The 22,412-nt window shown below is 34.7% G+C and overlaps 1 protein-coding gene across 9 annotated transcripts in view; it reads right to left on the bottom strand.

Annotated features, from left to right (window-relative positions):
- The window catches only part of BBX (BBX high mobility group box domain containing), a 125,444-nt gene that overhangs the window by 21,032 nt on the left and 82,000 nt on the right, over window positions 1-22,412 (bottom strand). For all 9 annotated transcript variants that reach the window (XM_032219324.1, XM_032219322.1, XM_032219325.1 and 6 more), the window contains 8 exons: window positions 20,426-20,668; window positions 17,019-17,217; window positions 15,746-15,813; window positions 10,806-10,886; window positions 9,894-9,974; window positions 8,376-8,435; window positions 4,557-4,637; window positions 313-1,231 (listed from right to left, as the gene is read on the bottom strand). In XM_032219324.1, coding sequence (XP_032075215.1) covers window positions 313-1,231; window positions 4,557-4,637; window positions 8,376-8,435; window positions 9,894-9,974; window positions 10,806-10,886; window positions 15,746-15,813; window positions 17,019-17,217; window positions 20,426-20,668 — 1,732 coding nt within the window. The remainder of the gene's footprint in view (window positions 1-312; window positions 1,232-4,556; window positions 4,638-8,375; window positions 8,436-9,893; window positions 9,975-10,805; window positions 10,887-15,745; window positions 15,814-17,018; window positions 17,218-20,425; window positions 20,669-22,412) is intronic.

Genomic DNA, 22,412 nt, shown 5'->3' with positions numbered 1-22,412 from the left:
GATGTCTTAGTTTGAACTTGCTAGCCTCTCCTTTTAGGTCCCATGTGAAAAAAGCCTTTGCATTGCATTAGAACCACATGGAACATTAAAAGTGTTATAAATAAGTAATTTAAAACATGGAGAGAAGATATGCAGCCATTTGCTATTATCACTGGCACATAGTCTAGAAATAAGCTCACTGAAAGCAAACTTACTGTCAAAGATTAGAACGAATTATATTCAATTTACTTTGAATAATGAAACATAAAAACACAATTAATTATATTTTGTGGGTTTTAAAATTTTGAGATGGACATATTAAAAGCTAAATACCTCTATCAACATTGGAACGCAGAGATGTAAGCATGCCTTCTGATACCAGAGTTTTGTACAGTGCACCTTTGCAAGCTCTTTCAGATTTTCTCGAGCCACAAATTTCTGCTTTTTTATTACAGTCATTGTCCTCAATTTTTACTTGATCTGGTAAACTCTGTGATATTATGTCCTCTGTTGGGGTTAGAATATCTGTTGTTGTGTTTTCAGGTACTTCACAGGGTACAATCTTATCATCTTTAATGCTAAAAAAATCAGGAGGCTTTGATTCTTTGGTGGTCTCTAAACATTTTTCTTTCAGTGCTTTTTTTTCTTTTGACTTTACTTTCTTCTTTGGTGACTTTGTGTCCAAAATATTGCCCTTCATTGCAGAAGAAAGGCAAATTTTCTTATGGGACATTTCTGTAAGTCTCTCTGTCCCCCAGTCCCCTTTTGCAACTGCTTCAATAGTATAAATGACACTCTCAATATCTGATTCGGAAGACTGCCTTTTTTTGCAAGTCTTTTTAGGAGTACATTTCTCAAGTCCTTGTTGGTCCATTTTATTTTTCTTCTTCTTTTTCTTCAGTTTTTCTGGTTTGTTTAATCCTAAAGTGCTGATGTCAGCTACTGATGTCAGCTCATGGGAACAGCATGCAGGAACTTTTGCTGTTGCACTGTCATGTCCAACTAATGTAATGCTGTTCAAAGCTGGATCTGAAATATGTATACACCTTGTTACCTCTTCGAAAACCCCAGCCTTTGTCTTTTCTTGTTCTTGTCTCTTCATTTTCTGAGATTTTTCGGTTTTTACTTTTGCTTTCTCCAAAACTTCAACTTTCATCTGTTCAGATGCTTCCAGTGTTTTGACAATCCTGGCTGTTTCAGGTTTTGCTTTCCCAGGTTCTCTCACTTTTACTTCCTCTGATGCAAGGCACATCTGAAACAAACTCCAATATTAATTCTCCTTTATTATGGAATGTTAAAGATTGTATAACAGTTCTACAAATTACTCTAGCATTTTAGTAGCAGTGGATTCTGTATTTCCTATACTATATACCATGGAAGTCTTCATGGTGACTGTTTTGAAAGTTGGGAATATATAAATAGTATACAAATACTTTGGAACAAGTATGTATTAGACTAATAAATTAACTGTCTACAATGGTAAACACATTACATTCAATTATGTACTCTTACCGTAGCAACCTGGTAGTAAAACCATTGAAAGGCATGGGAAAAAATGCTGCTTATTTCAATTTCAATTAAGCTGTATGAGTTCTCAAAAAACAAACAAACATTCAAATCTAATTTCATTAGCTCTTGAGTACTTGTATAGCACCTTTTAATTTCTGTACTGTATACAATGGAACCTAATGTAAGAGGTTTTAAATAACAGCTGTACCTCAGGAACAGATCCAACATGTCAGTTTTAGACTCAGTTTCATCTACAAAGTTGTTGCTATTAAAACAATTCCAAAGAAAATATATATAAAACGTGTAATAATAATGTATTGGTGTAAAGCTAATAAAATGGCAATTATAGCTTTGCTGACATTCTTTCAGAGTTTCATATTAAAAAAGCTTTTATAAAAGCATAAAATTCTTAATTTAATAAATTTCTTGCTGTTTGAGTTTGTCAGCATGCTGCATTTGCCTCAAAGTTGGTAGGATGTAAAAAGGATTGTGCTGACTTGTGAGATTCTGTCTCTGTACAGATTCTGTCCTCCATAGAATAACACGAGTATAGCAACAGTAAGTAGCATTTAGCTTATATATCACTTCAGTCCTTTACAGCCCCTTCTAAGCAGTTTACATAGTCAGCATATTGCCCCCAACAATCTGGGTTCTCATTTTACAGACCTTGGATGGATGGAAAGCTGAGTCAACTATGCTTGATTTAAAAGTAGGCTCTGGTTTCATTTCTAGCATACTAGCTTAAATTGCCGCATATCTGACACAATGATGAATACTGAACTGAAATTAATCTATCAAAGACAAAGTTTCCAGTGTTTAATAAGGAAAATGAAGTGAATGATAACAGGCTATATATGGATGCCAAAAAACTCCAGAGTGTCAATAGTTTTTTTTTTAAGGGCATTAAAAAGGAGGGAATGAATATAAAGCATAACTGACAGTATCAATACATTATCTTTGTTTGATCATGTGGACAGAATGAATGAGAATCAAATATATAAATAGTGAGTGGCTCCAGAGAATGGGAAGGACTAAGAAAACTGGAATTGATAAAGAAATTTAAATAGCAAAAGGCAGCTCATACAATTTGTAAGACTAGGTAGTCCTCAACTTACAACCACAATTGAGCCCAAAATTTCTGTTGCTAAGCAAGACATTTGTTAAGTGAATTTTGTCACATTTTACAACATTTCTTGCCAGAGTTATTAAGTGAATCACAGTAATAGTTAAATGAATCTGGCTTCCCCAATGACTTTGCTTGTTAGAAAGTTACAAAAAGTGATCACATGACTTTGGGACATTGCAACCCTCATAAATATGAGTCAGTTGCCAAGCTTCCAAATTTTGATCATGAGGAATGCTTCAATGGTCATAAGTATGAAAAATGGTCATAGGTCACTTTTTCAATGCTGTTGTAACTTTGAATGGTCACTAAATGAACTGTTGTAAAACAAAGACTACCTGTATGGAGAAATAAAGTGAATGGTATTTATTCTAGTTATGTTTCCTTTTTATTTTTATCTCATGTCTTTTAAATAGTTTGGTTTCATTATTATTTTATTATGTTTGTGTTTTGCATAACACTGCTTTTTCTTAAGAACACAATGTAGATGTTTATACTGTATATATGTAATAAATTTCTTGCATAGGAGTTAGACTGCTTGCCAATATTTTATTACAAAATGCAGTATTTTATTGCAAATTGTGTGCACTGAATTTACATAGAGGTTATTGTATAATTTGTAAGGGATGTGATACCAGACATATACTTAATAGTGTTTGTTTCATTAAAAATGACAAAGAACTGAACCCTCTGGATACCAAGTCAATTAAGGTCTTACCTCTAAAAATGTTTCAAAAAGAAAAGAATGATAGTTTAAATGTTTTATATACACTCAAATGTTTGTACAGTGTATTGCTCAAAATATGTTATAATTCATCTGTCATTTGTTTGCCTTCCCTTGGAAACTTAGAATATTGTTCCTGAAACTGCTTTTTCTTTCATTTTTGTTTTTAAAAGTTGCACGCATTAAAATAATAGTAAAAATATATTATACATGTTGTCTGAAAAATAATAATTTATTGGCATTTGGATGGTTTTCAGTGCAAATATATAGATATGTCCCATATACCAAAACACAGATATGAAATTTCAATGAATTATATATTTATGTTCACGTTTGACTGTGCCTAAAATCTTACATTGCAACTCTCAAAGAAGGTTCTTTACAATTATTTTCTTTTCCCTTTCTGACCAAATCATGAAATGTACATTTGAGGGAATTAATTCAATATAGAAAACAATAATTTACCCCTATTTGTTTGCTATCTTTATTGAGAGCTGTAAATCACCAACTGTGAAAAAAAGACAATGGTAGAGGGCAAGGCATATAGTTTAAACAATAAGGTATCTTTAGAAAGTAATTTATTCTTGATTAATTATTACCTCTGAGACACTGACAGGCTTGAGAATGGTAAGGTGAGGCAGAGATCATGTAGCTACAGCTTTAAGACACTTATCTGTGGAAGCAAGAGTGCTAAAAGGGTATTGTGCTCTTGGCATATTGCTTTGGGACATACTGGGAAAAGGATGCCTTATAGTTTAGTATTTGGATGGATTTAAGAACTATGCTCTCTGAATGAGAAATAGTTTCCATGATTTCTCTTTTATGGTTTGCAACTGGTCAAGGCCCATAAATATCTACTAATGAGTGGTACAACTTATTCATGCATCATTATATGAACTTCTTCCTTTAAAGATATGAAATGTTTAAAACTATTTAAGAGAACAACTGTATGCACTTTACAATTATGCTCTACCTTAGTAGGCTACTGCTTCTTGAAGCTAACTGTTTGTAACTTCTTGATACTACAGAGACTACATGCCTAATGGTTAGACAAGATAAATCTAGATTCTTGGCATGAACAGTAATTTAGGCTTCTATAAACAACAATGCTAATTATGTCTGTACTATAGCTCTATTTCCTAGAATTTGGCAACCAGCATCATTCAGCTTCTATTTCCCAAATGTACCAGTAGTAATTAAGCCACAGGATTTTAATACTACCTCTGCCAGCTGAAACAATGCTGATGTCCCACACTGTTTCGTTAATTCAGAAGGACCTGAATGGGATGTACTTGATGAGATCTAAAGTAGAAATAAAGAAAGCGAGGGATTGAAGCAGATAATATTACAAAGTCACCGATAAAATTGCATCTTAAAGGTGAACACTGAATGTCTATGGAAGCTTCAGATTTGACAGCAATATTTGGAATACTGGAGTTCCATAAAAATAAAAAGTATTCTATCAACTAGGTTCAATTTCAATTCAGTTTTGATAGCAAGAATTATACCACTACAAAGGAAATTTAAATTTAAAAGTTACATAACTATACAAATGGAAATTGCAATCATTTTTTTATTCTCATGGTAGTTCATTTAAATTTTATGTACACATAAAATAGATGCAATGAGGTCATGCACTTGAATTCCAAGAGCATCAGCTATTTGCATTTCTCCTCTTCTTTCCTCCTTCTATTTAAAGGAAAAATGACTTTTCTGAGAACTGAACTGTGTTTAAACCATGCTGTTATAGCCATTGGAATGCCATTGGACCTACTTCTAACAGTGAAAATTAATTACATTTGAAATGGCAATGGAGGTGTAGTTGACTTATTGACTCTATTTTTGAGATTTCATGTGTACTTAGTATCATTATTATAACTGCTCTTGATATATATCTTGTTTGAGGTACTATTGTCTATATTGCCTTTTAAATCATTTATATTATATTTATTTTATTTGACTATTGTGTGACATTCTGAATTAATATGTTGTGAGGGAAAACATTCTGTAAGGTTATATAAACCAATGAGTGAAAATAAAAGAATAGGAAAATGATTTGGAGGCTCAAGTATGAAAAAGAAGTGTGAATAGAAAAATGAGTTCCAGTGATGTTACATTGTTTTGCAAGTTTTGCAACCGCAACCTCTAAGCAGAACCCCAGACACATAAGTGCCAATAAAACTTTCATGTTTCTAGAAATCTGGAACTGAAAATAATACTCTTGTTCTGAAAAGATGGTTTAATTTATATACCGTTTTGTAATGAAAAAAAAATGCAAGTACAATTCTTTAAATATTAATTCACTGTATACTAAGCAAGCCATATTAGAAATTTGATTAGGAATAGAATGTCAATTTAATTATACTCATGGGAGTTTCTCTAAAGGACAGCATATGGGGACAGAGAGTCTTACTGGCCCAAGTAGTTCCCATATTAGGTTCTTTCACGGTCCTTCTTTTACAAGATCAGCCTGTCTTTAATATTTTTTCATATACAGGTGAAACTTGAAAAATTAGAATATCATGCAAAAGTTCATTTATTTCAGTAATGCAACTTAAAAGGTGAAACTAATATATGAGATAAGACTCATTACATGCAAAGCAAGATAGTTCAAGCCGTGATTTGTCATAATTGTGATGATTATGGCGTACAGCTCATGAAAACCCCAAATTCACCATCTCAGAAAATTAGAATATTACATGCAATCAATAAAACAAGAATTGTACATAGAACAATATCGGACCTCTGAAAAGTATAAGCATGTATATGTACTCAGTACTTGGTTTGGGCCCCTTTTGCAGCAATTAATGCCTCAATGTGGTGTGGCATAGAAGCTATCAGTCTGTGGCACTGCTGAGGTGTTATGGAAGACCAGGATGCTTCAATAGCGACCGTCAGCTCTTCTGCATTGTTTGGTCTCATGTCTCTCATCTTTCTCGGCAATGCCCCATAGATTTTCTATGGGGTTCAGGTCAGGCGAGTTTGCTGACCAATCAAGCACAGTAATCCTACGGTCATTGAACCAGGTTTTGGTGCTTTTGACAGTGTGGGCAGATGCCAAGTCCTGCTGGAAAATGAAGTCAGCATCCCCATAAAGCTCGTATGCGGAAGGAAGCATGAAGTGCTGCAAAATCTCCTGGTAGACAGCTGCGTTGACCCCGGACTTAATGAAGCACAGTGGACCAACACCAGCAGATGACATGGCTCCCCAAATCAACAGAGACTGTGGAAACTTCACACTGGACTTCAAGCATCTTGCAGTGTGTGCCTCTCCATTCTTCCTACATACTCTGGGTCCTTGGTTTCCAAATGAGATGCAAAAGTTGCTCTCGTCAGAAAAGAGGACTTTGGACCACTGAGTAACAGACCTGGTCTGTTTTTCTTTAGTCCAAGTAAGACGATTCTGACGTTGTTTGTTGTTCAGGAGTGGCTTGACAAGAGGAATACGACATTTGAAGCACATGTCCAGGATCTGTCTGTGTGTGGTGGCTCTTGATGCACTGACTCCAGCCTCAGTCCACTCCTTGTGAAAGTCCCCAACACTTTTGAATGGCCTTTTCCTGACAATCCACTCAAGGCTGTGGTCATCCCTGCTGCTTGTGCACCTTTTTCTTCCACACTTTTCCCTTCCACATAACTTTCTATTAATGTGCTTTGATACAGCACTTCATTTCATTTCATTTATTGGATTTCTATGCTGCCCAATCCCAAAGGACTCCGGGCGGCTTACAGAAATGAAAAAAAAAATTAAAAGGAATTAAAAACAATGGGACACAACAAAGTTAAAAAGGAACACAACAGACACCCAATCAGGAAGGGTCTGGACCTCAATCAAGGGGTCAACAGCCCCAAGCCTGCCGGAAAAGCCAGGTTTTAATGGCTTTGCGAAAGGCCAGGAGAGTGGGGAGGGCCCGGATCTCTGGGAGCAGCTCATTCCATAGGGCTGGAGCGGCAACAGAGAAGGCCCTACTCCTAGGCGCCGCCAGCCGGCAACACTTTGGGAACATCCAACTTCGTTTGCAATTACCTTTTGAGGCTTTCCCTCCTTATGGAGGGAGTCAATGATGGTTTTCTGCACAACTGTCAGGTCAGCATTCTTTCCCATGATTGTGATTCCTACTGAACCAGACTGCAAGACCATTTAAAGGCTCAGGGACCCTTTGCAGGTGTTATGGCTTAATTGGCTGTTTAGAGTGGGACACTTTGAGCCTAGAATATTCCACCTTTTCACAATATTCTAATTTTCTGAGATTGTGGATTTGGTGTTTTCATGAGCTGTAAGCCATAATCATCGCAATTATGACAAATCACGGCTTGAACTATATTGCTTTGCATATAATTAGTCTATCTCATATATCAGTTTCACCTTTTATTTCATTACTGAAATAAATGAACTTTTGCACAATATTCTAATTTTTCGAGTTTCACCTGTAGGCCAGCATTTTCTATCCTTGCAATTCTGTTTTCACTCTAAGTTTCTTTTGTTTGTTTATTTTCATCATATTCATTTTTTCCCAAAAGCAAACTAGAGTTCAGAACCTTTCCTCAGTCTTGCATCCCTCCCTAAATCTCTTGACTTTCAACATTCAACTCATGTTTTCAGATAAATTGATTTGCCATGTTTATGCATTAATAGACCGTGGCTTAAGCCAGGTATTTTAAATAAACATAACTTTTCCTTAGCAAATTCTAAATTTTCTATACCATTTAAGAAGTGGTGTATGCTTCAAAGTGATGATCAATGTTTTGCAGGTTATGCATATCTATCTACCTTTCATATATTATAGAAAAGACAGATCGGTAAAACTTTTGCTGAAACTATTAATATCTGTCTTCTCTTACTATCTGTAAAAGCATTTTACAAGCAGATTTAACATTCACTGGTCTGATATAAAATTGATTTGTGTTCTAAAAATAAGTTACATCACATTAATAATTGGGGTGATCTGTGCTTACATATACAATTCTCAACTGTATCCTTTGGAATATACTTCTGGTGTTTCTTTTGCACAGTTCATAAAATTAATAAAACAAGATTACCTCAGCCAACTGGAAAAGTGCTGATTTTCTATAGTGCTTGATTGGCTCAGGACCCTTCAACTGGAAGTGAAGAGATACATATTTTAAAATAAACAGGAAGGTATTAAGTCCTTTAAGAGAAAACTAACACGTACACGGAAAACCTATTCCTTTTAGGATATTTTATTTTGGCAGTGCTAGCATAACCTGTCTTGTTCTGCCACAGTTATCCTAAAAGTCACAATTTTACGGTAGACCAAGTGCCTTTTTACATTCAACCTTAACCATGTCTCATTTTTTCCACAGTTCTTCTGAGGCCCCATCAGTTAAGTTTCAGCATTTCAAAGTAACTTTGGTTCTCACTTTAAAAATGATGGTAGATACCCCAAGATCATATTGTGGAAACTGGCTCACTACTACTTTAGCTTAATTGGAAATTTACAAATGAGCAATTTATGATCTATTCTACAATCAGTTCCTGGTTTCATAAGTCAAACAACCAACTATGCTTTCCTTTTTTCCATCTTTGACATTCTAAAAAGAAACAGATGATTGTGGGGAAGTAAACTTTTCTTTTTCTTAAACAAAAAATTGGTAGTCTCACTATCTAGTGGTCAGCCTTTGATATTTTCATTTCAAAATTGGTCCCAAGATGCTACAATAAATTTGATAAATTGTAAGAATTATTATGCACACTATTAAATGAGAAAGAATGAATTAATGAATTTAGAAATTTTTAATCTTAAAATGAGGAAAATATGAAAATACGAAAAATGTGCAAGAAATATTAAAGTAGGGAAAAGACTGATATAGAAAAATTGTGAAAAAACATGTGAGGATGGAACAAAGTTTTACATATAGCAGAATTAAAGCATATTTCTCAATGATATTTAGAATACTGACTACTGTTTTAGTTTTCTCTGAATTATTAAACATATACAGAATCCATAACTAATAGATACTGTATATGTACATACTACAAGTATAATACTATAATATTTCTCAGTAACTTCAAGAAGAGGGAACTACATTTCAACATATTACTTAAATTTGTTATATCAGATTAGTAATTTACACAAATACTCAAATCAAGAGATAATACTGTAGTCCATGTTTAGTGACAGCCTTATTTGTAACTGATCATTTGCAATTATAAGGATATTGAAAAAATAACAAGGACTAATCCTAGCATTTACAACCTTTGCTGATGGAAAGCTGATGTAAGATATAAGAAAAGTTGCGGTTTCACTTAATGATTGAGTTGCTGGTCTAAAATGTGTTTGCTAAATAAGGACTACCTGTATTCAAATCAGTGCTAGAATCAATATGTGAAATATCCTTACTATGTGTTCTGCACATTATATTGCATTGTTTTATTATATTGCCAATCCAACCTCCATTTGAGCATTGTGTAACTATCCAATATGTAATTGGGATTAAAACCATATACAACAAAATTTAAAACAACAGCTACATGTTATTTTTATAAAATTGAGAGTTATTTCATCTCTTTTTTTAAAAAAAATAATATTGTTTTACCTCTGAGAACTGAAGTAGAGCTGATTCATCACTTTCTTTTGGATTTTCAGGAACAGTTCCCTTTGACAGATTTGAAGAAATCTGATGGAAAGATATTTTTTCAAAATAAACTTTAGGTTATCCGATATCAACTGTTTATTTTTCAAATGACACATAACACAAATGATATTTGTGGCCACAATATAATTGAGCATTATTTATTTATTAATCAAGTATATAAAGCTGCCAATCTCAATGAAAGTGACTGTGTGGCATGTATAATTGAACATATAAAGAATATAAATAAACCATTTTCCAAAGCAAGTAGCATTAAAAAAAAAGAAATTGACATAATATCACAATGCAAATCTTACAAAAAAACCAATATCATAAATAGGCAACTAGGGAATAGTAAAATAGTCTTAAACAGCTTTTTACTAAATCAAAGATTTTAATTGAATATTTGTGTTAGCTGAGTGAAATTATGCATCTCATCTTGCATGTTAACTGTTTAAAAGCATTAGAATAATGGTTAGCAGTTAAGGTACTAGACTAGAAACCAGTTGAGTTCTAGTTTCATCTTAGACATGAAAATTGGGTGGGTGACTTAAGGTCACTCTTCTTTCTCATCCCTACTCACGTCATAGGAGTATTTTTATAGAGAAAATAGGAAGGGAAAGGAATATTGGATATGATCACTGCCTTGGGTTATTATTATTAATAACTCAAGTTAATATAAAGGTTGGGTTAAAGAACATTTGAAAAAAATAGTTTTTCCAGTCTGAATCCAACACTTTATTTACAAGAAGTAATAACTGCATACTAAACAAGGGTCTCATGGAATTAAATTGTATTACATTAAGGAAATATTTTTCAATAATTATAAACTGTTGCTGTACCACCTAACAAAAAAGGGTATTATAAGGAGTTTACCTCAGCAAATTGTAACATTGTTGAATTTAGACACCCTTCAGTAGAATTAGGGGAATCAGAATGACATGTACTTGAAGAAACCTAAAGTAAACAATATAAGAAGGAAAATTTAAGGATTGAACAAATAATCAAAATTGTTTTCAACAATATATAAGAGCAATACCTTTTTTCTTGGAGATTTACAATATATAGGAAAAAAGGAAAAATAAATGTGTGCATGCAAGAGGGAAGGGAGGGAGACAGAAACAGAGAGGGGGGGGGGGAGGGAGAGAATAATACCTATCTGAAGAAAAACAATAAAATGCAAGTCATAAAATTATAAGCAAAAAAGACTTGCAGTAGAAATGTTGATTTAACCGAAATTAACAAAGACATTTCAATAATCATGGTAATATATTCCAAACACATAGGACAGCAGAGAAAATGACTATGTTCTTGGCTTTTAAGAAATATATAAAGAATAGAAACTTCTTAAAATAAAAGGAAGATATGAATAAAAAGCAAATGATGAATATAATAAATGTATTTTAAATTAGGATAGGCACAGAGATGAGACTAATTTGAAGAAGAAAAGGGAACTGACAAAAGACAAGGTTCCTGAAATACTAAAAGAATTTTAGAAACAAACAAACAAAAGATCAGAAATAAGTATTCCCAACAAAAATGAGTAGAGGTAATATTAGAGTTCCAATCGCATTCAGGAACGACTAAATGCAAAGAACTTTCTGATTTTCATATATGAATGTACTAAAGTGTAAATAGTGATTCTCTTCCATCCTACCATAAAACTGAAAGGTGGTTTAGGAATAAAAGTAAATGAACAACAACAACAATAATCAGACCTTTCATTTTCATTTCATTTATTTATTTCATTTATATTTCATTTTATAATCTAAAGGGTGCAATTTGCACTTAAATTTTTCTGTCACATAACTGCACTGATTATTCATTTTCATCATCAGATACAGACATTAAAAAAGCATTCTAAATCATTCACAGCTTTTTGCTACAAGAGACAGCTTCCCTATAATTAAGTTTTTTTATAAGAAGCTAAGCAACGTTAGTAATTGTCAATATCCATTTTCTATGTTAAAACTGTTTAGCAGATAATCATTACTACAATTAACTTAATTGTCATAAAATATATTCTTAATGGAACATAATACTATTTAATTTCTACCAATGAAATACACATGAAAATTAAGAATGGAAAAGTTTTTTTTTCTGCTCTAGTATTAATATTTTCTTCTAATTTCTTGTAATTAAAAAGACTAAAATTTAGGAAAGATCAGAAAAGATGCTAATCATAGGCATTGTTCTGCAATATATTTATGAGATTTTTAGGAAGTGCCTTCAATCTACAATTAAATTCTTAGAACTTTGTAGAAATATGATTTTCTACATGGAACCGTGATAGCAATACAGTACTGCTTGTACTCAGGTAATTCGGATTGGAATTTCTGTCATTCAGCGATGCGACCATAAAGCATGATGTTGCATGACTGCATTGCTTAGCAACAGCAATACCGGTTACCATCGTCACCCCAGAACTATATGGGTCATTAAGCAGGTAAGAATTCCAAGCAATGACTGCAGGGGTGTGCAGGTACTGTGGATGGGACAGCCAAAGTGGTTGCTACAGAACATGGGTGGGTTGAGGGGATTGTGGACAGATGTGACAGAACATGAGTGGGTCAGTAGGGGTATGGGTAGCTTGGTAGAGGTTGTGGGTGAACCAGCCAGAGGCTGGCAGGACAGTGTTATAGATTATGAGATCCCTGGGATCTTGTTCTTATTTCACGTGTGGCTCTTAAAGAAAAAGCAGCAGGATCAACTTCCAGAAACAACTTGTGATCTTCCCTGCTGTCTTTTCTGCTAGCTTTGCTAGTGGAAAACTGGTAGTAAAGGTTCCAAATGGGGATCACATTACTGCAGTACATTACAAATACTGCAAGTGTATACTGATTGCTAAATTCCCCAATTGCAATCATATGAGTATTGGTCATAAGTACCATTCATTCAGCACTGTCATAACTCTGAATAGTTGCTGAACTAGTGGTCATAATCCTAGGACTGCCTGTACTCAAGCTGGCATAAATGCTTTCAGAAGATATTTATGACGACAAATTCCCTACCTACCTACCTACCTGCCTACCTACCTATACCTACCTGCCTGCCTGCCTACCTACCTACATATATATTTTATACACACACACACACACACACACACACACACACACACACACACACATATATATATATATATATATACTTAAAGTCACAACTCCTGGTATGCCCAAGTATGGGAGGAAGGTCACACTTCCACTCTCTGTCATTAGGCTCGTCACAAGAGACCATCCAGACAGAAACCCAATATTTTTTACTGTTGCCTTTTTGTTACATTTTGTTATATTTATGCTGATAAATAAATAAAGGGAGACTAGTATAGATCTATTTCAAGCTATTTAGCTCTCATATATATATATATTCCAACCAAACTTAGTACACAGATGACTTACTGTCTGGAAAAAAATACTGTGGGTGTAAATCACTCCTAACACCCTTCGGTGTCTGTGTTCTGTTACAATACAGCTTGTTGTACCTTAAAATGGATTCTACTGTACTGCCGTAAAATGGCTTCTATTGTACAGCTTAGTGAAGTTGCCATGATAACGGCTTCACATTATTCCACAAGGGGGCTCCCTCTGGTAAGGGGAAAAATCCAACATTAGAAATTACGTTTGGTCCAGACATTTCTCCCCTATTAATAAATAGCCAGGCAATGCCAGGTTATCAGCTAGACTTCTATAAATTCATGGATGAAGGCCTCCATTTCATGGAAAGACTACATAACAATACATCTATAGGTTGTCTTTATTTAATGACCAGACATACAACACTGAAGTTATGCTGGTGCTGAAGAACACTTGTAACTGGTCCTTGCAGTGGTAGTCACTGAAGCATCCCTGCATCACGTGCTCAGAATTTGGGTGCTTAGCAGTTGGCTTTAAGTTACAATAGTCACAGCATCCTGTGATTGTCATTTATAACCTTCATTTCTAAGAAGCTGTCAATAGGGAAGCTGGGAAGAGGTTGCAAATTGTGATAATGTGACATTGCAGTTAATGACTACACAGGATTTGCTAAATAATGGCAGTCAGAACAACTACAATTGGCAGCATAAGTTGGCACAAATATGTGATGTCACACTTTACTACCAAAGCATTTAGCAGCAGAGTTATCAATCTAGATTATTAGTGTTAAACAAGGACTCCCTATATTAATTGCTTTGGTTGGAAAAAGATTTAATTTTCGCTTTATACTGAGTAGTGTTCTAAATGTTCCCAAGATCAGTGTAAATGGCAATTTGCACATGTCATTCAGAATTCAGAAAGCTAACAGAAGCTCTCTTAAATAATAAACTCTTTATAAACAAAAGAAGAAAAACTGTCTAGTAAAGAAAACACTACAATACTTGCTCATATAATGGCCACCAACAAAGACTCAAAATAGACTAAAATATACAGCAGTCATTCAAAATGATCAATTTCTCCATCTTCTATAAACCATAAACATCTAAACTAAAAATTGTTACTAGAATATAATCAATCAAAATTCAAAGGAAAAAAGGGCCAGATGTCTTCTAAATGAATCTTAAAACACAAATGATTTAACTGATTTACAATAAGACAGCAAGCCAGGTTTAGTTAGTTTCAAGCCACATAGGACTTGTAAATTAAAACCAGCACTTTGAACTTGATCTGGAAAATTATTTCAAACAAGTGCAGGAACATTAGCACATGCATTGTATTATTCAATGGATTATTGCCACCAGCCATCAAGCCACCATACAACAGCAGTTTCCAAATTATCTTTAAAGCAGTTCCAGGTAGGAAGCATAGAGTATTTTATCTGTATGGTGATATGCCTGATTTGTAAGGGCTTGCTAGTTTCCTTGTCCAGCAGCTAAAGGTGTGCAAAGGCTCCCTTGGCTATGGTCTCCATCTGCTAATTGAGTTTAGGGGAATCTTCACACTGCAGATCTGCTCCTTCATGTAAGTCCATCCCAATACAGAGATAACCCAGCAAGTGGATATGGCAGTTTGCCTATGAACTATCGACTGGGGAAGAAAATACCTCAAAATAAGTGGAAAATTGTATGGAACAGATAAAAACAAAAAAATAGCTGGGTTCCTGAATGGTTTGAAGAATAGAAATGGAATGCAGCTAGAAGTGCTTGAAACAAAAACTCTTCACATTCATATTTTGTTTCAGAACCTCATTTGTTATTAAATGCAATGAATCTGAAAATGGTTCTTAATTAAACCCTTTGAAATCTGAAACACCCCATTTTGAGTTCTAAACAACCACTCTGGATTGAATATACTTTTTAACCATTATTCCATTCTTGTTTACTGCAAACGATGCAGACATTTTGAATGTGAAACATTCTTAAACTTTTGCACATCAAAGGAGGATGGTTTTTCTTCAAAACTATTTTTTCATTTTCGTTCAGATATCCTTTTTTAACAACTAAAGTGGAGAATTTTCTCTTAATTCTCTTGTAAGAAACTGCATATATAAAAAGGTTTGGTTCTACTTCCTTAATCATTTATTTCTCATGCTGTACAATATAAATAACTGTATTAATCTTTGGGAAAATAATCAAAGTTATGCGATTGTCCTCTGCCATTCCTTTCCTCACACTCGCTTTGTGCATACCCCTAATCCTCTAAATATAGGGGGAGAAGGCAGTGTCAAAGTAGTAGATGTTTTATAATGAGCTCTTTCAGTAAAAAAACCTCTCTTAAATGTTAAAATGATGTCACTAATCCAAGACAAAAGATGTACCAAATAGCTGTGAAAATACATTATGTAGTAATGTAACCTATTAAACATTTTTTTAAAGAAATAATTAAGCAGTAAAGATAATTACTTACTTCTTGTGCAGTCAAGGCATGTTCTCCAGCTAACAGTAGCATGCTGAGGCCTCCCATTTGCGTAGGATCTGACAGAAAAGAAATTATATATGGAAACATTTTAGTCAAAATATTTATTTAGAAATAGTATAGGCAAACCTATTGCCTTAAACATCTGCAGCTTTAATAGTGAAGAAACCTGTAATAACTGCATACCTTAACATAGAAGGAAGGCATCTCAAAATATGTTGGGAAAAAATGGATGTTGTCTTTTCTTTAACAAAACTGTTAGGTTGTGTGTGTGTGTTTGTGTGTATGTGTTCATATGCCTACATAAATAACCATGGAACTTGAACTGAATAAAGAATCAAGGGTAATACAAGGTATTTACTTTAAAAAAATAGAACACCGTGTTAAAAAAAAATCACTCTACATACAATAACACATTTGACAAATAAATATCAGAAAATATACCTATATGACCTGCAAATTATTTACATATTTATTTATATTTTATTACTGAAATTTATATGAAATTTAATTCCAGAATAGTTCTGAGTGGCTTATGCAATTATGCAAACATACAAAGTAAAATATACAGTGTTTTTTAAATCTAAGTCTAACAATAAACTTCTAAGCCATTGACACAGTGCACAGGAAACAATCCTAGCACTAACAATTCCCTATGCAGTGAGGGGACCCACCATACAACCAGTCTCCGAATGGCTTTTGAAACAGCCAGATCTTGAAAGTCAACAAGGTGGTACTGTCTAGATTTCATATGGAACACCATTCCAAGTTATTTACTGTTTAGAAGCTGGTATAATTTGGTATTTTAAGTCTTCTTCAATGGGAGTAGGGCAGAAGAACAGAATCAACACATATAAACACCCCCCCCCCCAAAAAAAAATGATAGAACAGTGATAAGTGATTAGACAAATTCACTAAGCAAATGGCTACTACTTGCAATCAGCATAATATCATAATATTTTTTAGATTTAGATTTTAGATTTTATTAAGGATTTATATGCCGCCCTTTTCCCTGAGGACAGCTCCTGAATAACAGGGTAATAAAAGTTACTATTATACTGATGGCTCGAGAAGATACCACAGTTAGACACTATATGAATGGAATGCAGAACTAGATAGGGCTTTATTCTAATGTAGGAAGGTTTAATGATGGGAGATGAATCTATGAAGGGGATTTAGTCATTTTTTTTTCTTTCCACAAGTAAAAGCCACAATTCAAAGCATCCTTATTGTAAGCTTGTAAGACTGGGATTGACAAACTTACCTGCCATTGCAAAATTCAGCTGAGGGGTTTCTTCTGTCTTCATCAATTTTTTTGGACTAGACAAATCTTTTGTAACTTCTGATGGGAAAGCCCAAAGCTTTTTTCGATTTGTTAATGTGGGTGACTGAGTTTTCACAGGTTTGTTTGTAGGTGGACACCATTTATAGCCAGGATTTGCTTTCATAAATGCATCTTTATACTATGAGAAGAACAAATAATTTGCTTTAAGGCGCAGCACATTTATTTGAAAAAAATGAGTTAGTTGTAGGTTAACAGATCATTTATTCCATCAAACAAGCAGTCCACCCATGGCCATTTGAAAATTGCCATAATGAAGTGAGAGCTGCTCACTGAAATAAATGTGCCATGCCTGCCTATACACATCATAACAAAGACAAAATTTCCTTAAAATAAGGAATGCTACTGAAAATACAAACCTTCATTTTCTATGTATATTTCTTCCTGTAGAACAAAGAAATGTTAAGGCGGCTCAATGGCAAGTTTTTGTTGTTAATTACTGCTGTTATACTCTTAAACAGCATAAAGAATAAAAAATTATATGTTTAATTGAATGTTTCTTACATATTCTTGGAATGAACATTACTGGGCTGAACACTTAGTCATATTGTTTCTTTTCAATAGAAAATGTGGAACTTACTTTTAGACTCATATCACTTGAGGCACAGTACTGTATCCATTTTTTTAAAAAAAATTATTCTTAACAGCTTTTGAGTTGTAAGTTTTTATAGGAATATTATATATACAATAATTTCCTGACCCATGAATTAAGGCTTTGTTTATCAAAGATAAATTTCCTACATTATGCTATCCCTAATATGTAATTTGCTGCTCAATGTTTCTACTTCATTTCTTTAATTAATTAGTTTATTTATTGTCAACATATTAATCAAGTCTCTTAAATTCATTACAGATAATCCTTGAGATACGACCAGTCACTTAACTGTCATTCAAAGTAACAACAGACTTCTTAAAAGCCATATAAGATCCTGTTTTGAAGTTATGGCCACTGTAGTGCTGCCGGTAACATTCACCCTTACAATTGACCGCAGGGACACTGTCGCATCTCCCCATCTCTTTTCCTCCCATCCTTCCCCATTGGTACCCAGGCTTTGGCCCTACTCTGCACATGCCCATCAGTTACTGTACCTTTTGAAGATCTCGACCTCATGTTGGAGAAGAAGGGAAGGCCACGCATCCCAGTGCCATATGGCTGCCTCCCTGAAACAGCAGCCATTTTCAGTGAACCTACAAATCCTTAAGATGGTTTTCAGAAGCTTTCTGCAGCGCTGTGCAGACTGTGTTAAGCAATTGTAGGTGCAATGAAAATGATTCTGGAAAAATGGGGCATGGAGGTGGCGCAGTGGTTAAATACAGCACTGCAGGCTACTTCAGCTGACTGCAGTTCTGCAGTTCTGCAGTTCAAATCTCACTGGCTCAAGGTTGACTCAGCCTTCCATCCTTCTGAGGTGGGTAAAATGAGGACCCGGATTGTTGGGGACAATATTCTGACTCTGTAAACCGCTTAGAGAGGGCTGAAAGCCCTATGAAGTGGTATATAAGTCTAACTGCTATTGCTATTGGTCTCTCCCCAACCTGAGGCTCAGAAATCTTCAAAATAGAAGTGAGAAAGAAAGAGAGTGTGGGGCCTGGTACAGTGGGGTGGGGAGAGGGAAATATCCACAGGGTTCCAAGGGATGGCAAGCAGTGTCGGGGTGGTGGTGGTGACCTTAGGAAGTCTAGAGAAGGCAGGCTTGGGACTGCACTAGACCTCCAAGCCTACTCTGACAGACCCTGTGCTCTGCTTAACGACCTACAAGTTAATTGAACAGCTGCATCAGGTGGGGATCCTTAAGCAAGACCACCTCACTTAATGGCCATCACTACTTACAACTGTAATGGGAAGGATCTATTACAGTTGTAACTCAAGGACTACCTATATAAAAAAAATCACAGCAAAATTATACTAAGGCAGAGTTGAAATGTATTAATGTTACCTGTTATTTATTTATTTATTCTGTTCAGGCAATGATGTTATTTTCATTATAGCACTTCATTTACAGAATATTCTCAACAATACTATTAGCTGCCATAAACTTTTTAAAATGTACAGCAATTTATATATTTTACTACTTTTCAATTTTACCTGAACTTGTTTGGATAAAGGGCAGGATATCAATTAGTTTAGCTAAATATAATAATAATTCCTTACGTCAAAGGGTCTTCCCAATTAAATGTTATTAACGTCTTCTATCTTCAATTGGGATAATACTGTCAGATAACTGAGTTGCGTGGAGATTATGAGGAAGATAACTAATCAGCTTGAAAGCCCTGCTGCTTCATTGCAGACAAGGTAATGGGGATTTTTCTTACATTTTAATTCCATGATGATCTTTATTTTTATAACTTTCTTATTACTGAATATGACATAAGGAAACTATCTTTGCCAGCTCAGGACTGGTGTTGGTAAGGAACAAATAAAACTATTGCTTGACATAAATTAGTAAGATGGCTCAAAAATAAATAGGTATTTATCATTTTCTATTGTAGTTCTACATTCAAAATACCTTTAAGATGTACTTCTAAATAGGGAAATATATTACTACATAGTCAAACATTTTAAAATACTGCTAAATTCTCCTGTAAATGCACTACTAAGAAAGAGAACTTAGTGATATTAACTATTTAATTCCTGAATAACTGGAGAATCATCTTACCTAACCATAATCTTACATTTCATACTTAACTCAAAAACACCTGTTTGAAATTTGTCTCTGAAAATTAACTCTATGCAAAGATAAGTGAACCTCTATGTGAGGAATTAAATAGCTCATAAAATATAGTTACATTTTCAAGTATATCATATTCTTACAAATTTAAAAAACAAACAATAAACATAGCTTATTAACATACTTATCTTGTTTGGTTGCACTGTATTTGGGTGCTTCCCAAATGTTCTGGATCATTACTCACACAATTCTTGCCATTGCAGATTCCTTCTTTTGATATTTATTAAAATATTTCACTGAGAGATCTCCTCTATATAAGAGTGATGGGAGCCTCTGGTGTCTGGGGCCAAGCTATACAGGCCAAGCAAGGGTCGAAGTGGGTGGAGCAATAAACCAAGAGGGAGGAATGGAAGCTCTGAAATTTTTTGTTTGCCTTCGCTGTCCTTGCCACTTTTAACTTTTACTTATTACATTAATTTATTCATTTATTTTTCTGTTAACTTTAAGTTTTTAATTTTATATACTATTCTTTGATTGTTAATTGTTAGCTGTCTTAAGGGTTTGCCTGAGTAGAAAAGTGAAGCATAAATCAAACAAATATATTATAAGGAAAATGTACAATATATAATTGAAAGACTCATTGATCCTATTATTGTATACCTCCTTGGCCATGTCGGTGTATTTTTGTTTTTCTTTAGGCTCAAGAAGAGACCACCAATCTGCCAATATTTTGGTAGCACCACGATTGTCCAGACGAGGATGTTCTTGCCGGACAAGGGAACGATGACGTTTGCAGAACAAAAGGAATGCATTCATTGGTCTGCGAGCTCGCTGTTCTGAAGATTCCTCATCTTCTGTTTCATCAGCATCATGATCAAGACCATCAGCACTCAGAATCTGGACCTATTTTACAATGAAGAAAATATAACATATACAAAGAATGTTACTGACAAGGATTTCTTATTACATCCACAAGTTATTTGCTCTGTTACCTAGTTTCAAGTAAAGAAATATGTCTGTATGCAAGAAAAAAAAATCCTTATTCTACTTAAAGCAGACTCTCCACGAAGATGTTTACATCTTCTAGTTTAAACAGTTTAAGAGTATGAAGTCTTTGATACTAGAAGCAATATATAAATTAAGTAAATCATAAAATATTATGTTGGTTGCAATGATTTCTTCTTCTTTTCCTTCCTCCTCCCCCCTCTCCTCTTTCCTGTTCCCCTCCCCCCTCCAATAAAGATTATTGTCCAATAAAATTGCATTCCCCCCCTTCTTTAATATGTCCCCTTTCTCTCTCCTTCCCTTTCTTCCTGTGATGTTTCCTGTGAATGATGGCTCATCCACATCTTCCTCAGAGGCCTCAGGGGAGAATGAGAGCATTCCTGGCACATCCAGTATTGCTGACCCTGAACTGTCTGCTGAACATGCCTCGGCTGGGGAACGCTTGAAGGCCAATGGGGAAGAGGGGGAGGAGCTGTGGCCTTGGTAGATGCTAGAGCACACAGGGCAGAGAGGCGAAGATCTGCCAGATTGATGGGGGAAAGGCTCCACCCTTCTTAATGAGCTGCACGAGGAGGGACTATTTGGCATGGCAGGCAGAGGGAGACGTTGTTGGAAGCAATATGTGTCTGCCGTGGCCAGATGGTTGTGTGTGTTTCTGGAACTCTGCAGCTAGTGGATTTAATTCAGTTGCAGAGAGCGTTTATGTTTGTGTTTGGAGCAGCCGGTTATCTGTCAGTTGGACTAATTCGCCATTGCCTGGAAGGTTAGTTTGGAGCTTGTTCGTGGCTCGCTTCAATAAAAATGACCTACCGAACACCTGGATTGGACTATTCCTGCGACTTCTCCTTGCAAACCCTGAAACTCGGACCACCGGACTTATTGACAAGTCTTAGTGGAGGCCCCTAATCTCAGAGAGGATTTTGAGCTGTTTGTTTTTGGAACCTATCCAGGCAAAACCTTTATTTTCAAAATTGTTTTGGTTTGGCTATACGTTTGTTTTGCTTTTGGTTATCTATTTGGTTGTGAGCCAATTATTGTGCTAAGCTTGCAGCTGGGGGTTAGCTGAAAAGCTGAAATGGAACTGTTGTGGGAACAGACTGAATAAAGCTCTCTACACCAACCCTGACATGGGGGTGAGTGGGGGAAGCACACTTCCCCTTTAACTCATTTGACTATTTTAATTATCGTTTGTCATATATGTATGTATGTATGTATGTATGTATGTATGTGTATATATATATATATATATATATATATATATGTATGTATGTATATGTATATGTATGTATGTATGTGTGTGTATATATATATATATATATCTTATGTTTTTCATATTACACAGATGTGTATGTACATCGGTTTGTCAAAGGCATTCTCTTTTTTATATAACCTGGTTTGAGTGGAATGTGTTTAAATAAAGAAATGCAGGAATTAAAAAGTAAGAAAACTTATTCTAATTTCAACAACAAATAATTGTTAAAATTAGCCTCCTCAATATTTTATGGGGAATTAAAAAAACATAAAGAACAATATATTAACAAGAAGAATAGGATTTGGCCAGGATGAATTAGCCTCAATTTTTCCTCTTATCTATGTAAGAGGAACGAGAACAATATTGGAAGGAACTACTACTAAGTGATGT

Source organism: Thamnophis elegans, chromosome 6, assembly GCF_009769535.1.
Source record: "Thamnophis elegans isolate rThaEle1 chromosome 6, rThaEle1.pri, whole genome shotgun sequence".
In the NCBI taxonomy this organism is placed as follows: domain Eukaryota; kingdom Metazoa; phylum Chordata; class Lepidosauria; order Squamata; family Colubridae; genus Thamnophis; species Thamnophis elegans.
Note: the sequence above shows the minus strand (reverse complement) of the source record. Positions and strands in the feature narration are given on the sequence as shown.